General features: G+C 46.0%; 1 protein-coding gene across 1 annotated transcript in view; it reads left to right on the top strand.

Annotated features, from left to right (window-relative positions):
• The first annotated feature begins 292 nt into the window (after positions 1–292).
• Positions 293–16,598, top strand: part of tnrc18 (trinucleotide repeat containing 18) — a 45,009-nt gene continuing 28,703 nt past the window's right edge. Inside the window, exons 1-3 of the mRNA XM_061090930.1 lie at positions 293–418; positions 1,928–2,261; positions 13,748–13,888. Coding sequence (XP_060946913.1) covers positions 2,054–2,261; positions 13,748–13,888 — 349 coding nt within the window. The 5' untranslated portion in view covers positions 293–418; positions 1,928–2,053. The remainder of the gene's footprint in view (positions 419–1,927; positions 2,262–13,747; positions 13,889–16,598) is intronic.

Here is a 16,598-nt window from a genome sequence, read left to right as displayed (position 1 = left end):
CGAGGGGCCAGTGTTGTTTTTTCTCTAACCGCTAGGGACCCGTGACGGACACTGCAGGCAGCCAATCACAGGGCTGGGCGGTAGCGGTGTGTGTGTCTGTGTGTGTGTGTGTCTGTGTGTGTGTGTGTGTGGGGTGGGGGGGGGGTGTAGAGAGGGGGCGGGGCGTGAGAAACAATGCTGGGCTTCATAGCTGAGTTTTCACGGACGCGTCGCGAGCTTTTCTCTCTCCCCCGCCCCCCCACCCCCCCCACACACAACTTCTCCCCCACTTCCCCTCCGGACCAGTCTGTGATGGGTCGATCCCCAGCTCCACGCAACCTGCAACCATTTTAACAAGCGTTCGCGTGTGTGTTATTTTTTTAAAAAAGCTCCTTCACAAGGTTTTGTTTCTCCATTCAAGTAAGAAACACTTCTGCGGGTCAGTTGTCATTTTGTTGCCATTTCTTCTTCTAACTTGTTGTTTTCACACAGAATCCAGGTTGTGAGTGAAAAGGGCGCGGAAGGTTTCGCTTTGTAGTTTTTTTGTGTTTTATTTGTTTAAACTTCCGAGACGTTTCCTACTCGCGAAAGTTTCCTGCAGCGTCGGTAAGAGGAACCGTGAAAAAGTTTGAAACGTGGCGGAGACGCGGGGCTGCTTCCTCGGCCTCCAGCAGCTCCTCCGCCGCATGGAGCTCCACCGACCCTCCGCCTGGATCCCTACCCGTCCGGAGAGCCCTCCACGGCGGCCACAGGCCACACGAGCGACCGCTGGGTTTTTATAATGGAGGAAAAAGGAAAGAAGCGTTTATTGTGGTTCTTGTGCCCGAGCCTTCCTCCACCTCCCGCCCGCCTGGAGATCACGAGTCACCGCTGTTGTGTGCTCGCTTCCACCCTCTCGCTGGAGGTTAACTCGCGTTTTTCTTGTTTTTAACTTTAATTGATTTGACTCGCTCGTTTATTTTTCGTGAAAATGCGGAAAAATCACAACAAACACTCGGATTTCCCCCAAAAGATCTCGAATCTTAAACCTCTCCGGATAAAGTCTCGATGTTTTTCTTACTAAAAGTTTCATTTTTGTGTTTTTGAATGTTACTCGTCTCCCAGGATTTGTATTTATTTTAATTAGAAAACGAGTAAAATCAACAATTTAACAGATTCGACAAACTGAACAATACGTCGATTAATACTGTACAATGTGTTTAATTTAATTTTGTCGATGTCTTGATTTAAAAACGGTTTGTCTGTTTTTAAACTCGAGGGCTGGTTTCTGGTTCCTCTCCCGGGGCAGCACCCATGCCCACTGGCGAACTAACCCGGGCTAAAGTCGCCTCTGCGGGCAACACAACACCGCGAGTCCCGCTGATTAACGATGCAGGTTTTTGCGACCTTATTTATTTTTAACCCGTTTGAAATTTATCTGCGATGCGCCTCCAGTATTTATGGTGTATTGGTTTACAGCCCGGCCCATCGCCTCCATTGCTGGTTTACGATTCAGACTAAAAACAATCTTGATGGTCAGATATATATATATAAAAAAAAGGGAGAATAGGTTGTTAATTTCACCCGTTTAACGCGTTTTCCGTGGCGGGGTCGCTCGGTGTTTTCACGGCCGGGGCAGAGCAGCCAGCTCGCCGCCTCTCCCCTGCGAGTTTCCCCGGGAATCGGAGCTCTGCAGCCGGGGAGGAGCAGCGGGTCCACTTCGCTGAAACACACACACAAACCTGGATCGAGACCCGCTGTTCGGTGTGCTTTAGCGGGACCTCGTCTGTTCCCTCGTATGGAGCAGATCCGACTCGGGGTTTTAGTTTTTGAAGTGGGTTTTCCAAACTGCGTCATTGCTTGTTCGCCGCCGCCTGTTCGCTTGAAACCCGAGAAAATCCTCCAGGTGTTCGGATCAGTTTCCTGCGATCACTCGGAGAATCACGCCGCTTTGCTCTTGTGTTCGCAGGGTCCGCAGGATGGCCGAGAGGGAGCCCGGCTCGCCTGGGAAACTAAAGACTTTAATTTAGCCGACGCTGTCTTTTTTTCGGAATACGGGGACAATTTCTTTTTATAACTTTCCCCTGTGTGGATAATGGATGGCAGAGATTTCGGACCTCCCCGATCCGTCCACGTTCCACCTCCGCTGCTGGCCGGGCTCGCGATGGAGTCTCACCGGCTCGGAGCTGCAGCCGCCGCCGGGAGGATGCCTCCCTCGCCCGGGCACTTGGGCGCGGGTCATCCGCCGCCTCTCCACTCCGGGAAATTCATGCCATCGGCCATTAACCTCCATCCACACCACAGTGAGTACCACACCGGACACCAGGTCGCTGTACCGCCGGAGCACAACCCTCCGTTTATCAATGATTCACTTGGAATAACGCTGCGGCATGTGTGCGGTCATCGTGTCGGTGCATAGGGAACCGAGCCCCCGGTGCATAGGGAACCGAGCCCCGGTGTAGGAGTGGCTGTGGACCGGGGACAAGTTGCACATGTGAGAGTCTGGCCCCGGGATAAAGATCCAGGGGGCACCGGTGGTTGTCGGACACACCACCGGGTTGTGTGCATGTTTTTGCGGCAGGTCAGGGTGCAGTGGTTTTGGGTTGCATGTGGAGCATCACACCCCCAGTGCAGGTTGTGTGTATGTGTGTGTGTTAATGAGAGTGGTAATGTTGTGACCTTGATGACGGACCACTTCTTCCCCTGCTCTGGGGTAATTTTGCCGGAGTGAGGAATGGCTGTGGCTCCGGTTCTAGTATCTGAAGTGATGAAGCTGCTCCTCGGGAACATTTGGCAAATGGTCGATGCTGTTTTCTCCTCCCCTTGCGTTTGTGTAAATTGTGTTGGACAGTCACTGCTGCTCTGGATTGTGTGTTTAAAATGAGCAGATCAGGTGCAAGGTGAAGGACTTTGATGTGTTTGGCCATTAAATAAAAGGTGTGGCATAAAACACACACTGGCTCCCTTAAGAAAAACCCCCATGTGTTTGTTTACATCACTCTACTGTGTGTGTTTGTGTGGGATTGTGTGTGTAGTAGCACGTTAGATGCAAGGAGGATGATCTTGATGTGTTTGGCCATTAAAGAAAATGTGTGACATAAAAAAGGCAGAGGGAAAACCCCCATGTTTTTTGTTTACATCACTCTACCTGTGTGTGTGTGTCTGTGTTAGTGTGTGTGTGTGTCTGTGTGTGTTACCTGGCTTCAGTCAGTAGATCATCCAGTAAATGTTATTCCCTGCAGAGCTGCTGTTGGATTTTTCTTTCACTTTACTTGCCTGCACACTGAGCTCTGTTCCTGCTGTTAGTAATGGCAGTCTTAAAATAACACCGTGCTAAAAAGATAACAGTGAATGTTTGCATACAGTTTTGTGGTCCGTCAGAGGGGGAAGTCAGAGCTGGTCACGGTTCAAATATGCTGTTTGTCGACCGCCTCTTTTGGAAAATGGAAAGTCTGACACACACCATCATCGAGTTACTTACATCTCCGTGAAGCTGCAGGCGCAGATCAAATTACAGTTTTGTAGTTGCTGGTTTCTTTTCAGAGGTAAAAGCCCCGAAGATGATAATATGGAGCCGAGTCTGTGTTCCCCGAGTCCTCGCCGTCGAGCGTGAGTTCAATGCTGTGCTTGTCGCTCTGGGCGTGGGGGTACAGAAGGTCTAGTAAAGTGAGGTGGTGCATGCAGGGCAGGGCTCTGATGAAGCGTTAATTTGACACACACACAGACACACACACTCCACGCACACATGAAAAGCTGTCAGAGATGAGAATCAGCTCGCAGCAGGGGGGGTAAGGATGACTGGCGGATGTTCTGGGAGAGAGAGGTGCGAGGGCACAGCAGATTTTTGTGCCTCCAGAATAACGTGGAGAGGGTTATTAGGTGAAATGATGAGACGTTTGGGTTTCAACCTGCAAACCGTCTCTGCAGCAGCAGGAGCAGATTCACTAGGACGATGTTCTTCCATTCTCCCTCCTGTGGCTCTGAAACGAGCTGAAAACTGCTTGGTGTGTGTGTGTGTATGTGTGTTGTGTGTTGTGTGTATGTGTGGGACAAGTCTATGTGGTGCGGGTGGGGAGCAGTTGTTGAAGTGGAATTGACCCCGGCCACTGTTCCCGCCCAGATTGGCCGTTTAAACACTCCTTTTAAAACGGGATGCATTTTATTCTGCCCACACGCTGACCCTCTCCCTCCCTGACTCTCCTCCCCCCCCCACGCACACTCGCTGCCTCCACCCACTGAAACACACCACCGTACGACACAGGTCATTTAGCTTTATGGGCGCTCCTCAATATCAAATCCCCACACATTACATTCATCAAACCCCGGCTGAGATCTCGGTCCCACGCTTGTAATAACACCGTACAGGCCTGTTACGTGATAATTACTCAGCAACCGCAAATGTTGATAATGTTCCCATTTAATTGCAATGAGCAGCATGATTCCAGCGCTGGAGGAGCCGGTGTGCAATCAGAGGAGGCCAGACCGCCCTGCTGCTGCTGTTGTTTACATGTGTTGCAAAAGATCTCCACGTCTCCTGCACAGTTGTGTTTGGCTGAGCTCTTGATAGCAGGGTTCAGCGTTAATGGCTGCCAGCACACACCTATTTCCCAGGGCCCTCCCTTAATTTCTTTTTTAGTTCACTTTTAATAGGATCTCCACCTGATTTAATGATGTAAAGTCTCTCTTTTATTTCCACACCTCCAGATGTGTGTGTGTGTGTGTGTGTGTGTGAGAGAGAAAGATTAGCATTAGTTTTAAATGCATTGTGAAGCTGCAAATAGATTGTGGAAGTTTGTGCTGCTTGAGCCTGTTTAAAGACATCATTTGATTACTCTTCGTTTAGCATAGGTTATATATTAACACACAATAAGGTCTGAGTCCCAGTTTAAAGATGTAAAATGGCTATGAATGGTCCTCTGTCTACTGGAGGTCTGCCGGTGCCTCATCACCAGATTGAGGCCATCTGTCCTCTTCCCTCCCTCTCGCTTCCAAGAGCAGCGGAGGTAGAACCGTCTGAAACGCCACTGCACCGAGGAGACCAGGCCACAGATGCTTCTTTATTTACAAAACTGTTCTATTTCTGTCACAGGCTGATGTGGCTGTACTTTTTTTTTTTTTTTTTAACTATATCAGGAATCTAAGGATGAGGGGGAGTTTTCAAATGAATGGCATTTTTGCAGCCAAATACTCTATTGCATTGCGTTACTTAGTTATCACTTGACGATCAAACTGTGTGCAGCATCTCTTTAAATGGATTTAGGAAAATCAACTTAGTTCTTATCTCTTTTTAAACAAACAAAGTTACATTGGCGCAACTGCAGGAAAAGTAAAAACACATAATTTCCTCTCCAGCTTTTTTCCGGATGCTCAGAGCAGATATGTTGGAGCGGGCACAGACTGGCTGCAGGTTGAATCCCAGTTGTGTTATATCCATTAGGGACATTGTTGTAGATGATCGCTTTAAATGTATATAATGACCGTACGAGTTTGGGGAGTGCAGTTTGGAACAAGTGCTTAATGAGGCAAAAGATGACGCCCCTCATCTGTGTGGTTTTAGGGATAAACGCACCTGAACCAGCAACTTTTCTACTCTTTTGTCTCCTACACACCCACAAGTACACACAAAGCATGCACACGCATCGTCAGTGCTCAGCAGCAGGAGATGGGAGTGAGACGGGTGTTTCAAAGTAGGGGTCGTGGGGAGGGCAGAGAAGAGGAATCAGTAGATAGAGATGAAACTCGCTCGAGACAAATGGTAAAGGAGAAATAAATGGGCACAGTCCCTAAGGTGGAAAGCAGGGTTTTGTTTTCAAAGGATAAGAGCTGAGATGTGTGTGTGTGTGTGTGTGAGTATCAGTGTAGATGAGAGGATTGAGCTCTTGTGTATGGGAATAGAAGCATGTGATTGTGCTTAGTGCAGCTTGAGCCGGGGTTTCCCCCTGGGAGTCTCTGCAGAGAGAAAGGAGGAGATTTATCCTGACCACAACACATTCAAACACGGTTAGATGAATGTGGTGGCTCTTCAAATGTACACACACACACACACACATACTTATGGGTACAGGGGTGTAAGTATAATTCATGCAGTGTGCGTGGCAGGCCAGGGTTCTCTTGCCCGATGCCCATTTGTCTTCCACTCTACTTGGTTAATGTGTCTGTTTACGTTAACATTAATGTGGTTAGTGTGTGTTTATATGTTTTCAACACACGGACTCTTACGTGTGTGTGTGTGTGTGTGTGTGTGTGTGTGTGTGTGTGTGTGTGTGTGTGTGTGTGTGTGTGTGTGTGTGTGTGTGTGTGTGTGTGTGTGTGTGTGTGTGTGTGTGTGTGTGTGTGTGTGTGTGTGTGTGTGTGTGTGTGTGTGTGTGTGTGTGTGTGTGTGTGTGTGTGTGTGTGAGAGATGTGGCTCGGACTGATAGTCTCTCAGTTTAATTGAAATTTTTCAGGAGAGAAAACAGGCTCCTTTAAGAGAAGGCACAAGGCTCCACTGCCCTGCTACAATAAACCTGTCAGAGGCAGACTAATGACACGCACAGTCACTCACACGCACGCACACAAACAATTCACACACACACACACACACACACAGCTGTCAAACATAAGAGTGACAGATGTGTGTTTGTGGAAGAGCGTGCTGTGGCATGTTGAAATACCTCAAGCATTAGCTAAGTCCTTCCCTCTGCCAGAACCTTCCTTTGACTCAGACAACACCCTCCGACACACAAAGGTCGCACACTGCCTTGTGTGTGTCGGTTTGGCGGCGTGTTGCTCTCGCTACGTATCCCGTTACATAAGGTTTATAATATTCCTCCCCGGAGACCAGCATTTCAGAATGCGCAGTGACACGGAGGACACAGGGAGCAGGTCTGACGTGTGAGAGAAGCCGCATTCGACTGTTTCTTAATGATGTGCTTGAGCCAGCTGAGGCGACCTGCACCTCTGACCATTAACTGACATCTGCCATTTAGCTTTAAATCATCCTGAGATTAACTCGGCCGAATAATTTGCTCACTTAATTGTCCTTGCTGGGCTTTTTTCCTCTCGGCACTAACACCCAAGGAACGGTCTCACTTAATCGAATCAGTTACTACTTATTTCTTCACTTTTCTTTCCTGTGAACAGTTGATAGCATTCATCCGAAGGTATTTATTGCCAAGTAGGTTTACACCTACCTGGAATTTGCTCTTGTTATTGGTGCATACAATGAACATAGAAACATAAAAACACAATAAATACAACACACATAAGAAAAACAATATATATGTACTCACTTTTTATAATATTTATACAAAGTAACATTTATTTAGACATAAAAATAGCTATATAAAAATATATTAAAGATAAAAGATATAAAAATTGAAGTAAAAAGTGAAATGCATCAGATTATGAATGTAGCCAAATAATGATTCATGTTCTTTCTCTTATTTCTGGACCACGTTACTTTTGGCCGTGCGTCTGTTTTAAACTCTTGTGAGACGGTACTTTTGGTAAACCAGGTTAGATGTGTTGGGAGTGTGTTGTGTCTGTTGTGTAACTTGTAAAGTAGGATTTTCTAGTCCATGTCATAACCAAACCACTTCTGTTTGAGAGAACACACGGCTCTCGAGTCCTGTTCCTGTTTGGAATGACCCTTTCCCTCCAACATGTGTGTTGTGGAAAAACCCAGTATTGTCCCAATAATTAAAAAAACGTTTCGTAAAGAGTGTTTTTATAGCACTAAAATAAATAAACAATAGAACGTGATATTGAAACAATAGATATTTGTCATTATTGCGCAAAGCAGTATCCTGTGCTTCAGGTTTAACTAGTACTCGCCACATGTCTTTAAGTACATATGTGTCTGTGTGTGTGTTTCAGTGCACCTGTGACCGTGCAACTGTGCATACCATTCTGTATGGTGTGACACTGCATGATTGTGTGTGGGTTCTTCACATATGCTGGTATCGGGGTGTGTGTGTGTGTGTGTGTGTGTGTTAAAATAACAACTGCAGTCTTCACAGCAGACTTGAGTGTAACAGCCTGACACAACGAAGTTCAAACACACATGACTCTGAGTTTCAGCAGTTTAAAACGTTAAAACACAACGTTGTTGGTATTGTTAAGATTTTACTGGCACTGCAACACTCCCTCTCTTTCTCCTGTTGTGTAGTTACATGTGTTTATGTTGCCGGCTCCAACCGTTTCAGACTGAAGTTATGAAAACACCCACAACAGTCATTTGGCTAATCCTTACTTTTAATCAGTAACCAGTGTTTGTATAGTTTGGATCCCAGTGTGTGTGTGGTCTCCAGGCTGCTCGCACACACAACACAGCCGGGACAGTGACTGATGAACTCAGAGCTTTGCAGTTAAACTGTGTGTTTCTTCACATGCATGTGATGGACTTACATTCTACATGTTTCCAGAGACGTCTCAAGTTTCCACCCCGACGTGCAGAAGACCTGTTGCACCTGTAGCAACAAGCATTGTCAGCTTTGACAACTAAGTCTCACTAAAAGCAGCAAGTTGTGTGTATTCAAGTGAGTGTGTTCGCACAGTGCAGAGAGAGAGAGATCTAGATTGGAGACAGTGTAAAATGCAGAATAGACAAATATCTTAATCAGTAGAGGTGGAAAGATAGAATTAGAAAGATAACGTTTGTCTTTATAATAAATAGAAAATCTATTTTAACTACTGAGAGCAGGACGGATAAAGTTGGAGCTTATGATATGGTCTTAAATAATTCAGCACCAGGACCCGTTTAATAACAGGGTTCAGTAACTGTCCCCGAAGTTACGTATCAGCTGTTTTATTTTTAGTGAAGTAGTTTTCCATTTACCCTTGTACCGCGTCTCGTTGTTTAGCAGCATTAACGGGTGACATTTCAATTTAAACTGGACAAATTTGGGTTTTTCTAAAACCTAAACTAGTTAATTTTGAAACCTAAGCATCTGTATTTGTCTTGTTTTGTCAAAAATCGCTTTGCGTAGTAATGTAGAAACTGATTTTTTTCATGCACCGTTTGCCTCATTATATCCATGATGTGCATCTTATTTATAGGTGCGATGGAAAAACATATGTTCTCGCTCTGCAATCTTTATTGGCATGGCAGGTTTATTTATGTAACACATTTCAGACCCAGCGGCAACTCAAAGGGCTTAACATAAACATACAAGATGCATTAGACAGATAAATGTATATCAGAGAGGAAGCAAACAATTGTTGTCATTGGCATGATTCCATTTTGGTCATTTTGACTTATGTCTAGTTTCTGTTTTTCTTAGAAGATACGAAAGTTCAGCAGTTAACAGCCTTCGCTCAGAGGTCATTTCCCTCTTTTCTTGACACAGGCTTTTTTAAACTTCCCATTTAAGGTGTTTTTACCAAATACGACACGATGTCGTACAGAGGGAAAATACCAAACAATTCCGAGGTGACTCCATATCCTGGTATGTTCTGATACATAGATTTTCCAGACCTGTAATTTTCTGAGTTACACACAAGGATTTGAATGACTTTGCTCTGTATGCTGTACATTTCCTTTACAAATTGCGAAACAGCTTCATCAACAAAACTGTACTGCAAAGCAGGAGCCTCATCTGAGAATCCTCCTTCAAACCAAAATTAGCAGGTATATATAGGTTTTTATAAACATGAGTAAAAAAGGCAATTGGCTTCTTTCCCATTGCCAGTAGGAAAGTTTGCCTCTCTGTTTATTATCCCTGGTGCGCTGTCTTGCCAAAATTGGCACGTTCACCTTGGTGTCTGGTTTCTGTAACAGCCGTTAGGAGCCGATTTAAAAAAACCTGTGTCTATTGTCATTATACCCAGGAATTAATACAGATTATACCATCACCACTCCAGATAAAAGCCAGATGGTAGTGGGTGTTTTCACCAGTGGAAAAAGGGGCTTTATTAAAATGTTGCACCGTGATATGCAAAAGTAAAAGTTGACAATGTCGAAACTCCAACTCATCGTAAAAGCCGAGGCATTTGTGAACTTGCGAAACCGCTTGTGTTCAGCTTGAGCTCACAAACACACAAACAAAATAGTTTCCTCTAAACAGCCGGGAACACAGGGAACCCAGACTTGTACATTTTGAAATCATTAACACACTTAAAGCCACATGCTCGCAGCCCGGCTGAACACACACACGCACCACACACACACTTACACACATAAAGAGAGATGCAGTCTCTGTTGACAGACACACGTTTCACCCCCGTGTTGTGGGGAGCGCTTCCTCTGCTTTACACTCAGGATTAATGGTTCCCAGTGTCAGTGTGCCAGTTATAGCTGTGGCAGAGCCGGACAGCCCTGCACAGTTTTTTCAGTTTGAATGTTTTTCTTGCCGGGAATAAAAAACAGAGATCAATAGAGATTCCCCTCAAGCTAACCCAGCTCTGAGTACCACTGATGGGTAGCAGATGGGTTCACAGTGTGTGTGTGGTGTTTGTGTGGTGTGTGTGTGTGCGTCAGACATTTATACCAGAGTTTTTCTCTCTCGTATCTTCTGTGTTTTTGTACGTGTTCCAGTATTGTTGTTTTGTGTGTGTGTTTGTGTGTCATATGTACAGATCCGTCTCTATCAGAATTCATTTGCAGCAGACCTCCTCCTCCTCCTCCTCCTCCTCCTCCTCCTCTTCTCTGATTCCGAGATACGCTTCTTATGAGGATCTGAAAATGGAGGCTCAGAACGTGTTGGGAGTCAGAGAGCGTGTTTCTTGGCAACTCTCTTATCCCAATATGGCAAAGTAACTGTCTTGTGAAGTGAGAGCCAACTGGTGTGTGTGTGTGTCCATGGTGGGAAAGTGGGATGGAGTTGTAAAGGGAAAGAGAGAGAGACATGGGAAGGAAGGAAGGAAGGAAGGAAAGGGCAGAGTGAAAAAAAACAGAGGGAGGTAATGAAAGAGTCATTTCAACACATTTAAAGAAATGTTTCCCTCTCAGCTACCAGTTGGATGTTGTTTCTGGAACGAAGAGCACAAATGTTTCCCCTCGTTCTTCCCCTCCCTCCTCTTCCTCCTTTACACTGTTCAGGAAGGGGGAATGGGAATTTAGGTTTTTATTTTTTTCACTGAACACTGGCATGAAGGTGGTCTGTGTGTGTGTGTTGGTGTGTGCCCATGAATAAAAGGCCTGTAGGCGGCTGGGATGCTAAGATTGATCTGCACTCTAGTGGGGAATCTTTGTGTGTGTGTGTGTGTGTCTGTGTGTGAGAGTGCGTGTGAGACCCTGGTGTTTGGCCTGAAGGAACTGGAAACTGCTGACATCCTACAGGACTCCAACATCCTTGACAGGTGGTGTGCGTGTGTGAATGTGTTCTGTGTGTGTGTGTGTGTGTGTGTGTGTGTGTCAAGGGGCTACGTCTACATTTTGTTCCTCACACACCAGGTAACAATTAGGAAATGGATTCTAGGTGAGAATGATTTGTTATAACAACACCGCTGGCACGTAGCCTGACCGACATGCACGCTATGGAGTGAAGGGTGGAAAAGTGGCGGTTTAAAAAAAGGGTTCTTTGTATTTATTAAAAAAACAATCTCAGTCCCCACGAGCGCTTCAACTCTGTATTTTAATCCATGTCTGTACCAACACGCCTGAAAACGCAGATCACGCCACCACTCGCCTACACCTGGTGTCTGCGTTGTGCTGGACATGGGAATGGTCACAGATTGCTTGAATTCGATCTGGTCTCCTCCACAAGGGTCATGCGCTGGCTGTGGTTTATACATCATCATTTCCCAACATCTCAGTTTCTGCACATCCAAAAACACAGCCCCAGAGTTTTCAAACTAAAATGGTAGCAAGCGCTGTTTCTAGGAGGCCCGGTGTGTTTGCAGCAGGGTTGAAATGTTTTCAAATTAAAACATAGTAGTGTGGATGAAGTCTGAATCTGTGGGATGAATCCTGATTTGGGTTGCTAGTTGTGATTCCACCCGAGTAAGAAAGGTTATGATTTGTTGGCAGAGGCGTTCACTAAGGAGATCAATAAGGTGCAGCCACTGTGCTGCTAGACGAAGTGTGAAGTTACTTGCATTCAGCGTTGCAAGGAACTAGGTCACAGCTGCTCAATTTCACAATTTTGGAGACGTATGCTTTTCTTTGGACGTCAGCGATTTGAATTGTGTTGATGAACAGGATATAATGGATAATGGCAGTGAGACAGATGGGCTCTTATCACTTCTGTGTATGAGTAAGGCTACGCTGTAATGAATAACACGTAACCCAGTAGGTGGTGTCTGTGTGGAAGTGAAACCTCGTCGCTGTGCTGCTCTTGAACGCTCCACACAGGACAGGGGGGGGGGGGGGGGGGGTTTCTCCAGCTGAGTTAACGTACTGAGACTAACTGAAGATTAATCACTGTGTGTGTGTGTGTCCTGCAGTGTCTCTGACTCGAAGGGCATTCACTGCAAACACACAAGGAACTGTTGCACATGTCAGTGATCATAACATGATGCAGTGCAGCCACAACACACACACACAGAGACCCTGAGTACACACACCAAAAACAGACACACACACACATGCAGACATGAAGAAGCTTGAACAAATCTGGGTCTACAAGCCTGTTTGTGATTAATTGGAAAGCAGCATTTGCTATTGATTTAAGGTGTGTGTGTGTGTGTGTATATATATGTGTGTGTGTGTGTGCGTGCACAGGCGCTGACGGACTGTGGTTTTAATGTACTGATTTAGATGCAGAGGAAAACTCAGCAAGCACAGCATGTCTCTCAGATTCCCACAGGACTTATACAGAATCACTCACACACACCCACTCAGCCCCTTCCCCCCCGCCCTGGTACAGACAGCACCCTTTCCCCTACACACATGGTTAGTTTTATCAGGGTAATGGCTGTGTGGTGCGCTCGGTAATGGGCGGGGTGGAGTGGAAACCTCAGCTCAACATGAAACCGTTTCCAGAGAAGGTTGTGATTGAAAGAGGCAGTAAAGGTTCAAAGGTTCAAAGTTTACTACTAGTCAATGGTGCATACACACACACACACACGTGGGTGGGGGGCCTCTAATAAAAACAAGTGTAATAAAAACAATCGATAGCTGTTATCATGTTGAGATATGAAATGTTTTATGAGAATTCACTCTGTGGGCGAGAGAGGGATGGATCTGGTTTTAATGGTGAGGTGTGTGACGTCAACATGTGTGTTTTGTACACACACACACACACCTCACTTTGAGCAGAGTAGATTATTTGTTCACATTAAATTGGTACTTTTTGTCGAATGGATATTTGCTGAAGAGGTAGTGTTTTTTAAAAAACATAATAAGGTTAGTGTCAACAAGCCCAGTCGCTCGCGGTGGATCCTGAGGAAATCCTCCTGCTGTGCTCACACATCAGCTCCTTCTGACTTTCTGCAGAGAGTGTGTGATCAACAAGGCGGATGTGATGCCCTTAATGCCCCCGTCACATCACTGCTCCCTCCACCAGTTGAAGAAGCTTCACCACCACACGATGAGTCCAGTGCTGTTGTGACGACTGCGGTTCGAGTCGGTGGTCACATTAACTGTCGTCTTCTTCGGACTGCAGTCTGTCTGTGGTCTCTCTTGTTGAAATGGAGTGCGCGGTGGCTCGGTAATAATGTGATTACAACAGACTGCCTCGGCACAGACACATCAGCGTGTATTGATTGTGCGCACACACACTATCACACACACACACACACGAACACACACACACAAACAATGGGGAAAGTGATAGAATGTATAGTAACAATCGATTGTCTCCGTCTGTTATTAGATGGGATCTTGTGGTGCGAGAGTGACTGACAGTTTTCTTTCTCTTGTTCCTAGGCGATGCCTTCCCGACAGGCTCCAGTCACTTCCTGTCTGGTTATCCAGGCCCCTCCCCCCTGACCTCTGACCCTGCGTACAGATCGGCCAACCCCAGCAGCCTGCAGATGGCTCAGCTCTGGGCATCACACACTCATGAAGGTAAAATCGCCTACACACACATTTACGTCTCTCTCCATCGCTCCCTCTCTTTGCTGTTGACCTCCTTTCCGTCCCCGTACATAATTGAAATGCTAGAAGACACATGACATCACAGTCTGCTCCCGTCCAATGCCCAGGAGGCTTGTTCCTCTTCTGCTCCTCATTGCTTACTCCAGTGGGATCCTGTTCCATTTCTGTCTCTGCTGGTAGCTCCTCTCCTGGCTCTCTGTCCTAAATGCGTCTCGTTCCCCACGTCCGCAACTGGTCTCTTACTATCGCCTGTCATGCGTTACTGTAATCTATCTTTCTCTCACTTGTTCTTTTTTTGAACTTCCTGTCCAGTAAGTACTTTGTCTCTATCGCTCCTGCCCCACTTTCCGACACGTCTTTCCTGACCTAGCTTTTGAGCACGCTTTTAGACACAGATGTTCATATACACCCCTGAAGGACTGGGAATATTGTAGAGTATCTTTCACGTGTTTTGTCCTCTCAGTCCTTCCCCTCTGGCCTGCTCAGTGTGCGATTGAATCTCTGTTCCCTCCACGTTCCCTCGTGTCCTTCTGTGTCTCCTTATCAAATCTCGCCGGAGTAGAAGGTCAGATAGGAGGACACAGATTTCGCAGTGCGTGTTGGCACGGTAAAGCGAGAATGACGAATGGATTCCATTTTTAAAGCCGATTGCATCACATGCGCGACAGATCTTAGTCGTTGCTTTTCCAAACACAGCAAATCAGATTATATGTGATTAGTTTTTTTCTGTTTTCCTTGAGATTTTTGTCTTGAGTTTACTTTGTGCTATTCAGGGTCACTTCAAGGGGGCGGCGCAGGCACGGGATTACAACTGAAGTAAATTCAGCGCGAGGAAATAGTCCTAACCCGTTTTTGTTTCTTTGTGCTGAACCAGGCAAATCTAAAACCTCTAACACCAATATTAGCAAGAATATGCAGTTTTTTTTCATACACAAGTAAACCTGAATCTAAAATCCTAAAAAAGTGTCTTGTGTTTGACGTCAGAAACTGAGAAGCTCTCTCACCTCGCTGTCTTGCCAGTGTTGCATCTTGTACAATACAAAAAACAAGTCACACGTTGTTCCCAAGGTTTAAAAACCAATAAGCACCTCCCAGGAGTTCAATGCATGTTATAATATTGCTCCAGAAACTGCAGCTTCTTGAAGAAGAGGAAGATGAAGAGTAGCGTGTTCTGCCTGGAGCTGATAAAAAACAGTATCTACTGCAGAGTGTTTTGACCCGGGAGTAAATATTATTCCTATTTTACACTGTTTTCTAACAGATGGTAAACCTGCTTAAAGGTTATTGACACGTTTCCCATGGCCAGTGGAGGAGTTCACCTCCCTGTTTTTCCCCCCGGTGCATCATGTTCGATATCCCACACTGTAAACCGAGGAGCTCTCTCACCTTGCTGTCTTGCCAAATTAGCAGGTTCACCAAGGTGTAATGTTTCCATCATCCGAGACGATTAACTCCCCTCATTTGGCCTGGGAGTGAATTCCGATTGTATCTCCCAGTGCTGACGAAATGTTATTGGGTGTTGGTGTTTTTTTTCTTGACCAGTGGAAAAGGGGCTTAATGCCGGCTTTAACCTAAACTCTCCTCCCGGCCGCAAACAGGAGGAGGAAGACTTTTAATGAAGCTCAGGTCAGCCACTGGTTTCCTGCCAAGACGCACCCTGCTTGACTTCCAATGACGCCAGAGAAGGAATGGATGAAGACAGATGGACTTTAGTCGCTTGACTTAAAGTTGAGCCTGAGCTGAAGCTTGAGTATATAGAGCTAAAGAAGCTGAAACCTCCTGCAGACATAAGCAGCCGTGCTGGCTTGACTTGCTCTGATATGAATAGAATCCTTCACTGGCTCAAAGAGACTCTTAATACCTGGTGAGGGGCTTTAATAGCAGCTAAAGTTTCTAGGAGCACGAGAGGTTTATTCCAGGCAGCAGTTACTTTAGATATGCCTGCGATGCACCGGAGCGTCAGAGGAGCACACGTATCTAACCTGTCAGAGATCAAGGTTGGCTGTTAACTGTGGTTAGGGGGAGCTTTGCAAGAAACCTATCCTGCATTCCTCTGCTCTCGTCACATCACTCCTCTTATATTTCTGTCTCTGTGCGCCGTCCTCTCACCGCTGACGCCCCAGTCACCCGCCTCCTCGGGCCGTCTCCATTTCTGCCCGTCTCAAAACGGACAGCGGACAGATTTATACTTCAGCTTTGCTCCCCGACACTTAGTGCTGGGACACTAAGCGGTGCTTTGATTCTTCTGGGAATGACTGGAGTGTGGGAACAGGGAATGTCTCACTCATTCTGGGTGGTGGTCTTTTTTTTTTTTTAACTTGTGGGTGAACACGGTGTCATCAGCCAGCGTCGTAGTAGCAGCCGGCTCTGCCCTGACATCAAGAGCATTACACCAGAGTGCAAGGCTCTGTCTATATTAAGATCTGGTCTCTGAGAGCAGCAGCTGGCTGACGGGCAGACTCTTGCCCAACACTCATGGACAAAATGAATTGTTGTAGGTGACAAGAGGTTAAACTACCGGGTCAGAGTAGAACGATTAGCACGATTAAAGTGTGAACGGAAAATGAATCTGTCCAATGGGATGACTGTGTATAAATAGGCAAACAGAAAAGAAAACGGCTAAACTGTTTCTCAGAATTCATTGAGATCATTTCAGATGTTTACAGTATAAAAGCAGTAA

The sequence above is a fragment of the Limanda limanda genome, chromosome 17, assembly GCF_963576545.1.
Source record: "Limanda limanda chromosome 17, fLimLim1.1, whole genome shotgun sequence".
NCBI lineage: Eukaryota > Metazoa > Chordata > Actinopteri > Pleuronectiformes > Pleuronectidae > Limanda > Limanda limanda.
This window is presented reverse-complemented; position numbering and strand designations above follow the sequence as displayed.